Source organism: Rhagoletis zephyria, unplaced genomic scaffold (assembly GCF_001687245.7).
Source record: "Rhagoletis zephyria isolate East Lansing unplaced genomic scaffold, Rhagoletis_zephyria_1.1 Rzeph_scaffold_01677, whole genome shotgun sequence".
NCBI lineage: Eukaryota > Metazoa > Arthropoda > Insecta > Diptera > Tephritidae > Rhagoletis > Rhagoletis zephyria.
This window is the reverse complement of record NW_016158761.1, coordinates 87,032-95,988: the sequence shown is the minus strand read 5'-3', so window position 1 is coordinate 95,988 and position 8,957 is coordinate 87,032. Positions and strand designations below refer to the sequence as shown.

The 8,957-nt window shown below is 37.2% G+C and overlaps 2 protein-coding genes across 5 annotated transcripts; both read right to left on the bottom strand.

Moving 5' to 3' along the window:
- Positions 1 to 656: 656 nt before the first annotated feature.
- LOC108364812 (PHD finger protein 12) lies at positions 657 to 8,667 on the bottom strand. 4 transcript variants are annotated; one of them, XM_017618661.1, is made up of 7 exons: positions 8,381 to 8,666; positions 8,018 to 8,208; positions 7,514 to 7,947; positions 7,184 to 7,446; positions 5,551 to 7,127; positions 5,312 to 5,484; positions 657 to 671 (listed from the first exon to the last, which is right to left on the bottom strand). In XM_017618661.1, the coding sequence occupies exons 1-7, from the start codon at positions 8,420 to 8,422 to the stop codon at positions 664 to 666; spliced, it is 2,688 nt and encodes an 895-aa protein (XP_017474150.1). In that variant the 5' UTR covers positions 8,423 to 8,666; the 3' UTR covers positions 657 to 663. The 4 variants fall into 4 exon arrangements, with proteins under 4 accessions (XP_017474150.1, XP_017474148.1, XP_017474149.1 ...); XM_017618659.1 differs by lacking the exon at positions 657 to 671 and adding an exon at positions 4,826 to 5,227 and having other exon boundaries at positions 8,381 to 8,667; XM_017618660.1 differs by lacking the exon at positions 657 to 671 and adding an exon at positions 4,826 to 5,218 and having other exon boundaries at positions 8,381 to 8,667.
- Positions 1,866 to 3,074, bottom strand: LOC108364814 (DNL-type zinc finger protein). Its single transcript, XM_017618664.1, has one exon. The coding sequence runs from the start codon at positions 2,855 to 2,857 to the stop codon at positions 2,330 to 2,332; it is 528 nt and encodes a 175-aa protein (XP_017474153.1). The 5' UTR covers positions 2,858 to 3,074; the 3' UTR covers positions 1,866 to 2,329.
- Positions 8,668 to 8,957: the final 290 nt, after the last annotated feature.

The following is an 8,957-nucleotide window of genomic DNA, read 5'->3' as shown; positions in this document are numbered from 1 at the left end:
CCCCCACTGCGATGGAAAGATCAGGTGGAGAAGGACTTGGCTTCACTTGGCGTTTCCAATTGGCGTCAGTTGGCACAGAGGAGAAACGACTGGCGTGCTTTGCTGAACTCGGCCAAAATCGCTTAGGCGGTTACAGCGCCAAAAAAGAAGAAGAACTCGGATCCGGGGAATTTTCGATGACAACACTGATAAAAACGGCCAGCTGTTGCCTTTTTTGCGAGTTTGGCGTCCGCGGTAGCCGAGTGGTGAGAGTTGCGTACTACAAGCGGTTGAAGCGATTGCGAACAAATTTCTGGTTTTATTATTTATTTTTTATTTTATTTATTTTTTATTTTATTTGATTTATATATTTAACTTTACCTTCTTTTATTTTCATTTGGTTTATTTAATATCACATTTTTTATTTAACTATTAGTTAATTAAAATTTTTAGAGTTGAATTTTATTAAGTAGTCAACAACAACTAACTGAAAGCAACGTTAAAAAATATAGAACTTATAAAAGACGAATAAAAACTAAATAAATGAAAATTCTACTGGCCGTGGGATTCGAAGCCACGACCTTGCCGCTCGTTAATCCGCAATACTGTCGTCTGTCAGGGAAAAATTATTATGCGCATTTGCGTGCTAGTTTATCTGGATAAGCATGCCCGTATGTCTCGCGTTTAAGATACTATATAAAGAGTGAGCAAGAAGGGAAGAGGAGGTTATTTTTCATGTATAAGTAAACTTAATGTTGCAAAATTATTTAAAAATGCGTGTTTTTCTTACATACAAATTCTTATGTCTAGTGATTTTAGCTAAGAAATGAATAAAATTCACATACATAAGTTAAAAAAGTAATTTTAACTAATATTTGTTGAGCTAAAACTTACATCACGTGCTAATAATGTTTCTTAACATAATTTTAATATGATACTCCTTCGATTTACGATTATTTCAATTCTAATTCAAACTATGTTGATAATTGTAATTTAACTTTTTAAGGGGAAAACCACGCAGACCTGTGTTATAAGAGAGTTTTTAACGATTTCCATGGAAAAACTAAAATTAATTAATTTAAAACTTAATTTCTATTTGAAACCCCAACAGTGTTAGTGGAAAATAACTAAATGAGAAGTTACCGCTAGTAATACGCGGTAAAGCCAGAGAACGTTTATAAACGTTCTCTGGATAAACGGTGACAACTTGTTGATTTTTTTCATTCTTTCAAGTTTCGATTTATTTGCAAGGTTTTTGTTTGATAATGAGCTACAATTTTATAAAAACAAAAATAATCAAAATTATTTAAACAAATAAATTATATACCGGGTGACCGTGTAATTTTGTCAAAGATGAAGACAATGATGATAAAACATTAATACACTATATTAATATCCTAATATTATACATTACATTGAGCTCAATTGCCTTCCCGATTTCTTTTCGAACTCAACAGGACCTTTCTTTTTAAATGCATCTAAGTGGATTGAAATAGATTATCAAAAAATTTGTATTGTTAAAAGATATGTACATACATATGTATACGGTAGTGGCCACATAATTAGGGATACTATTTATTTATACGTTTTGACCGTTTATTTAAGAACTTGAGCATTCTCTCTGGTACATATGTATGTATGTATATACAATTACTACGTATGTATGTATACAAGACTTAGCACTTCGAGTACTTATTAATAGTTCATTATATTTACGCGTACGCCACTGATATGCGAAAAACGTAAGAAACAACATCGATTAAAAAATAATATAATATGCATGAAAGCGTCCTAAATGTTTTTGGTTCCAAAAGTTATTTGAATATAAATTACACATACCGCGTATTTGACTACGCAGCTAAATAAAACGACTTATTTTCGTGTGACCTGTTTCAGTTGTTTTTTTATTTTATGGCTTGGTTTGGGGGCGTATAAAATCAGTAATTATTAATATCCTACAACTCAACGTTTACACACTTGTTCATAATTCAAATTAAAGTTAATTAAAGCGTTTATGACAATTATCACAATATACATATGTCTGTAATATATATGTAGTTCAATTTGATTCCATTTGGAGAGTTGTGTGTGAAGCTCAGCTAATTTAAAGTCGGATTCCACCACCTTTTCCGGCCACGTGAGTGTTGTCAGCATATTCAATGAAATTGTGCTCTTGACGACGAAGGCGTCATCCATATTTGCCATTCTAATTTTGAAATATACAAAAGGTTTCAAAATTCAGTTGTTAATTTTACATGACCGTGCTTTCGCAAAAAGACAATCATTAAAGTAGTTTGCGGGACAGTGCGGAACAGTAAAATCAAGAGTGTACATAGTTAGTTGTTGGCAGTTAAATTAATTCCCCTTTTTCGTTCACCTTGATGATCTTGATGCGATCACATCTCTCGGCTAGTACCTGATCAAAATTCTTGCCTTTGGTTTTGGCAAACCATCCAGAATGATCGGCTATTAAATGGTTCACAGAACAGCCGTCACATTGGAGGATCACCACACCGCTTCTGTACGCTGCTTGTGACACCAGTTTACTGTTTCGTGTGTTGCACAATTTGCAGCGATAAACCAATTCAACTTTCCGCTCCATGCAACGTAAGCGTTTCAGGGTCGTTGGCGAAATCGAACCAGATGAGGATAAGGTGGATTCACCAAACTTTTTACCTGTAAACGTGGTTGCATCGAGAATGGATTTTGGTATTTTCAACGGTTCACAAGTTCTTTGATCGTTAATACTGCATTCTGGTGCTGGTGCAGCCGTGACAGCACCGTCCACTGGCTGTGCGATGTTGTAGAGGACATTCTGGCCGTGTTGCCGCACACTATTAAGTGTCCTCAAGCTAAAGAGGTTACGCAACGAATTCATTTTACACGCTCATCACGACGTATTTATGTACATATATTGCGAAAACCAAGTGAAACAAAATATTGCTGTCTAATTCTATTTGTTCATATGTATTATAGTTTGTTTAATTAGAATTTATATTATTGGATACTGCGATGGAAACGACTAATGCTAAAAAGCTTGTTGCAAAATTGTTTATCATAGCTTTTGGCAGCTGGCAGCGTGTATCGAAACAGCTGAATGCCNAGATGAGGATAAGGTGGATTCACCAAACTTTTTACCTGTAAACGTGGTTGCATCGAGAATGGATTTTGGTATTTTCAACGGTTCACAAGTTCTTTGATCGTTAATACTGCATTCTGGTGCTGGTGCAGCCGTGACAGCACCGTCCACTGGCTGTGCGATGTTGTAGAGGACATTCTGGCCGTGTTGCCGCACACTATTAAGTGTCCTCAAGCTAAAGAGGTTACGCAACGAATTCATTTTACACGCTCATCACGACGTATTTATGTACATATATTGCGAAAACCAAGTGAAACAAAATATTGCTGTCTAATTCTATTTGTTCATATGTATTATAGTTTGTTTAATTAGAATTTATATTATTGGATACTGCGATGGAAACGACTAATGTTAAAAAGCTTGTTGCAAAATTGTTTATCATAGCTTTTGGCAGCTGGCAGCGTGTATCGAAACAGCTGAATGCCTCGTTGAAATTGATAAGGAATGTTAACGAAAGTAACAGGGCTGCCATTTCAACATTTACAGTGGCTACACACGACGAACAAAATTTTTTGATATTTTGCGAGCATACTCGTGAACCACCCTACAAACGAGGAACATGCACCGCAAGCCGTGCTTGTGCGCGGATATGTTCGTTGTGTGTAGCCAGTGTTACATTTATTTTTTATATTCGCGGTAAGTCGGAGACAAGGCGAATTAATATAAGGTGATAGCAGGAGTACAAAAACAAAAATGTACATATATTTTGTTTTTGCTTTGGCGGCATAAACTGTCAAAATCTGTAGGAGTGTGTGTAGACATTCAAACAAAATTTTTCAATTTGATATCAGAAGCCGTGCGGCGAAACACATACACAAAATCAGCTGAGCTAGTAACACCGCCTTATATAATAGGTTCGTTCGCGTAGCTGTTAATTGTTCATGTTTAACCAAAACTTACAAGTTTTTGCGTTCGCGTACGCAAAAAACTTGCAAAGTAGGGGAAATTGAGAGAGCAAAGTGACATTTCATTTTGAGGGGAAGCTGCTGGTTTCTGCTGGAAAAATTTTTGCCAACAGCAATTTGCCAACAGGAAAACAGCTGATCAAAAACAGCTGGTTGGCATTTACGCAAATCACAAAATTGAATTTGATGGTTTGGAAGTTAAAAATTACAAAATGCGACTAATTAAACTTGTAAGAAATAAGTAGTTATTTGTTTAATCAATAAACTGTGTCAGTATAACACTTTGCGATGACTTTTCGTACGTTTTAAATTTTACACTTTTGAATGTAAACAAAAATTATATCAGCTGTTTGTCTAACTTGCAAGTTTCTGCAAATTTTCTGTTCGCGTACTATTTTGGATATTTCTCTCTTGTGAGCGAACAGATGACATTTCGCCGGAATTTGGCAGTTGGTTGGTTTCTGTTGGAGATTTTAAACGAACGCACCTAAATTCGCCTTGGTCGGAGACATATTGCATTATCGTGAGTTTCGCCCGAACCGGTTCGCTTTTTACCAAGAATGATAGGATTCTGGATCGTGAAATAGATGTTATGAGAACCTTTTTCTTTCATGGCAGAAATAAATGATTTCAAAAATTGCTTATTTTGAACTTTAACATTTGATAATTCTTCTTGTTGTTGTTTGCCCAAAAAAAGAAGTATACCGTTATACTCAGCTCAATCATCTCTATCGATTCCAATGTTTATTTTTTTTAAATTTGAGATTTGGAGCCCAACTGCATTTATGCCGTAGTCATAATAGAAATATATTTTTTTTTTACTAAGCTTTATTAACGTCTATTTCGTAAAATATTTGTTGTTGTAAACGCTTAGCCGAGTCCACACATGTACGTAATGTGAAAATGTTGCCCAAGCCAGCGACGCATTTACACATATCGAAATATGTACATATGTAGGTATGTAAGAGCCAGAGTATTATTTTATTTAAAATACTAAATTTTATACTAAGAAATAAATACATACATACATATTTGTAGATAAAAACAATTACACCTTCTTTACGCCTCACGAAATGTTTGTGCGAATATTAGATGTAAATCAATTAGTCTGCCAAGTGTGTTCCGATACTTCAGATAAAATGCCCTTCATGTTTTAGATTAAAATAAGCGCTTGTTTCGTGTTGGAAGCAATATGCTGTAATTACTTATGAAAAAATCACTTGCAAAATTAAAACTTATTACAGCTAACCAAATTGTCGCTCCAACGACGTACAATAATAACACTAACCCTGACCGTTGTTGCTTGTTCCTACTTCAGGTATTGCGAAGACAAACGACAAGCACCCGAAACGTATTAAAGTACCATGTGTAAGGATAGCTGTACCTTCCCAAGCGCCAGCAACCATCGGCGGCTCAGAGATAAAAGTACATTTGCATTCAGGTTTCATTGGTGGTGCCATCCTGAAACAAACATGTATAAATTTCATAGAAATAACTTTTTAAATTTCCTATATATTTTATGCATACCTTGAATTTCGGTCAACAATGTAGTGTTGTCGCTGTATGCCACGTCGTTTATCCAAAATCTCTTGGACGCGTTTCTGTAACTCTACATCTTCGCTTTTAAGTTTTTTGGCTGGCGTAGGTCCATGGTCAGTGAAGTCGCATGAATACAGCTGTCCATTTACTTCTGTGCCATACTCAGAGTAGTTGATAAGTTCATACGTTTTGGTGAAGTCGTCGTAGAAAATTGTGGCATGCTTTGGGGAAATACGACAACAGTGCCCGATGAGAGAAAGATTCACATCAACAGAAGTCTGACCAGATCCAATATGCAAATTGCGATAGCGCATGAAAAATGAAGATTGCAATTCCAAATTGCTAAACCAGCGGTTGTCTTCAAGTATATCGCCAAGCGGAGTTAGAACGGCACGTGCGCGTACTTTACAGCGCATCAACTTCAGTTCAAGGCGCGTTGCTATTTCGTATGCTTTTTCGGCGTCAGTGCGTATGCGTGGTTTGTACTTCTGCTCTTCTTCGTCGGCAGCAACAATGGCAGCAGCAGTGGCTAGTGCTGGATGCAACTGCGGCAAATCGTCGTCTGTAGCTGTTTGATGTTGTGCCAAAATGGATGATGTCTCGCCAGTGAACATGATCGATAGTCGACGTACATCTTCTGGTGAGAGGATTTGCGATGGCAATATTTGAGGTGGATCAGATTGGGTAAGTTCTCGGATACGCTTTGCAGCCGTGCGATTTTGATATTGAACTACAATTTCGGGATGTTCTTGCACAAGTTGTTGTACGCGTTGAAATGCTAATTTCTTTATTAAGTCCACATCTAAATAACGAAGCTCTGCATCTATTTCAACGTTGTATTTAGTATCTTCGTCTGTTTCTTCGTCATCTTCGATTTTTATTTTATCCACATCTGGTTGTTGAGATTGATTTACGGATAATTTTTCTGCATCCTGATCGATTTTTACTTCTTCTTCGCTTTTTATGTGTATGTCTGAAACGCTGTTTTTTACAGATTCCCCGCGCTTGGCACGTTTTTTGTTACCTTTGCCCTTCTTGCCTTTTTCTTCATCTTCTGCTTTCTCTTTATCAGCAATATTGTGGCCACATTTTGACGCCTTCTCGGTATGTTTCTGGCCGTCAGTATTTTCCCTATTATCATCGTCCTCTTCTTCGCTACTGCTTAAGTCAGCTATTTGACCAAGTTCTTTCTGAATTTCACGTAATTTGGCTTTGGCACTTTGAAGTGCTTCCAAATCCTTAAAAACTGATTCAGCTACGCTCTCTTTAGATATTACTTCAGGTGAACTAGGAAGACACTTGCGCCGCTTGACTATGTCGTATCGTAAGGTTTCACGAAGTGATGGTAAGAGAGGTGGGGGATTCTCGTAGTGATACCTAACCATCGGAGGTATTTCAATGGTTTCGCGCGATTTTATTGGCACTTTGATGCGGAAGGGAGGATTACGCATGTGTACGCGTCTAAAGAATTCCATTTTAACCGACTCATGGTCGAAAGGTTGTGAAAATTTGTCCCACAGCCGAATGCGCTCAGTGGCTGAAATACTGCTCACAAGATGATTGTCCTAAAAATGTGTATATATGGTTATAATTTCAGTCTCATGGAAATTTATAGTCTCACAATGAAGTTCTCCACATGGTTTGGGCACATCCATAGGCCAGTTGGCAGAGCAGTCATCGGTGGATTCAGACAATCTTGATGAAAGTATAATGGACAGTAGTCACATGCTACAAGTGGCGCTTTCTTACATGACTTGCGGCAGTAAAAACAAGTCTTCGCTGGTAATGGCACCAGGCCTTGTGGATCTAGCTCATATGGTTTAGAATTACGGCGTACATTACTTGGTTTTTTATTGCCATTTCCATTTTTGCGGAGCGGTTCAACTGGAAACAAGTGCAAAAACTAATAATGCAAAAAATATAGCACTATTGACAAATGTTTTAAATGTACCCTTATCATTTCCAGGAAACTGTGAATGAATTTCCAGCTCCCGCGGTAGCTCAAATTGTTTAGGATTTAATATACTAGCAGCCTTGATGAGCTCATCTAGCGGTGTAGGTTTTTTATTTGGATCCAGTGCTCTTTGTATTCCCACTGGTAATTTTGATAAATATTTTTCCGTAGTGCTAATTTCACTACAAACCGATGCACGGCTGCTGCTGCGTTTTCGTAAGTTACGAAATTTAAATGGTGCCGATTCAGTCTCAATCGAAACTGAAGGGGTACTTGGCCGCGAATTATCTGTGCGTGCGGAAGCTGTTGTGCCAGAAACGCCACGTTCAACAGAGCTTGATTTAGATGGTGGAGTAGGTTTGAGTGTCATGCGACAGTTATGACATAACCACTGTCCGCTCGGTATATCTTCCTCCGTTAATGGCGGATCGCTATGGGAAATAATGCTCTAGCTATAACAAATGGTGTACATATGTGCACACATTTAACACGTGTACTTACTGACACTGCAAATGAAAGCTGGATGGACAACGATCGCAGCACAGGAGATCCCCACCTTCTTCGCAGGCATCGCAAAGGTCATGATTATGACCCCGACCTGGCCGCTTATAATATGGATGTTTTGTATTCACTGGACGCAATGTTATCTTTTCTTCTTCAGATGGCGGGGGTTTAATAAGCGTTTTAATTTGCTGTGTAAAAATAAATTCGTTATATTACCATAAGTTTATAAATATTCTATGTTAAAGTCAAATTATGGATATATACACATGGGCAACTGTATGGCGTTCCAGCATCTGGATTTACATACTGGGACTTACAACTTTCACTACATTTCAGCTAATAGAGCATAGTTTGAATTACCTCCATAATGGGCAAATTCGGATCCACTACCACTTTCGACATGTCTACTATCTTTTAGCTACAAATTTGCCACAAAAACGTTGCTGATTTCTTGCAATAACCAATTTATTCCAAAGGATATTTTGCTGCAGTTATATTGTTTGACATTTGTTCAATTCGATGCTGCGGGAAGTGTGTTCAGTGAATTCTTGTAACCACAATGAGGGTTGTATTTGATAGTGCGTTTATTCACGACTGTTTATTCCACCATGTTCACACTTTGTTCTTTTTCCAAGATATTAAAACATGTAAAAGCGCTAATTTTTCTTAATTTAGGAAAAAATTGTTTTAATTAACTGGCAGTCTCCACAGGATATATATCTTGATACATATGTCAGAATATAATTTGCCAATGGAGACCGCTCATTACTATCCAAGAGTAATATATGTATATCAGAGCTTGCCATCTATTGCCGGCAATTTGCAAGTGTGACAGCTACATCTTCATTTGCACGAAAACTTCGTGGCGGAAACGTTATTGATTTTTTTATGTTAAAGCAAATACTGAGACGGTTTCTATTGTGGTATGCGAGCTCTC

What these genes read in the sequence shown, in the direction of transcription:
- LOC108364814 (XM_017618664.1), bottom strand. Translation starts at nt 2,857, where the DNA reads ATGAATTCGTTGCGTAACCTCTTTAGCTTGAGGACACTTAATAGTGTG.
- LOC108364812 (XM_017618659.1), bottom strand. Translation starts at nt 8,422, where the DNA reads ATGTCGAAAGTGGTAGTGGATCCGAATTTGCCCATTATGGAG. An exon ending in CGAATTTGCCCATTATGGAG is followed by an intron (nt 8,209 to 8,380) that starts GTAATTCAAACT and finishes ATTTTTACACAG; the next exon opens with CAAATTAAAACGCTTATTAA. An exon ending in AGCTTTCATTTGCAGTGTCA is followed by an intron (nt 7,948 to 8,017) that starts GTAAGTACACGT and finishes TATTTCCCATAG; the next exon opens with CGATCCGCCATTAACGGAGG.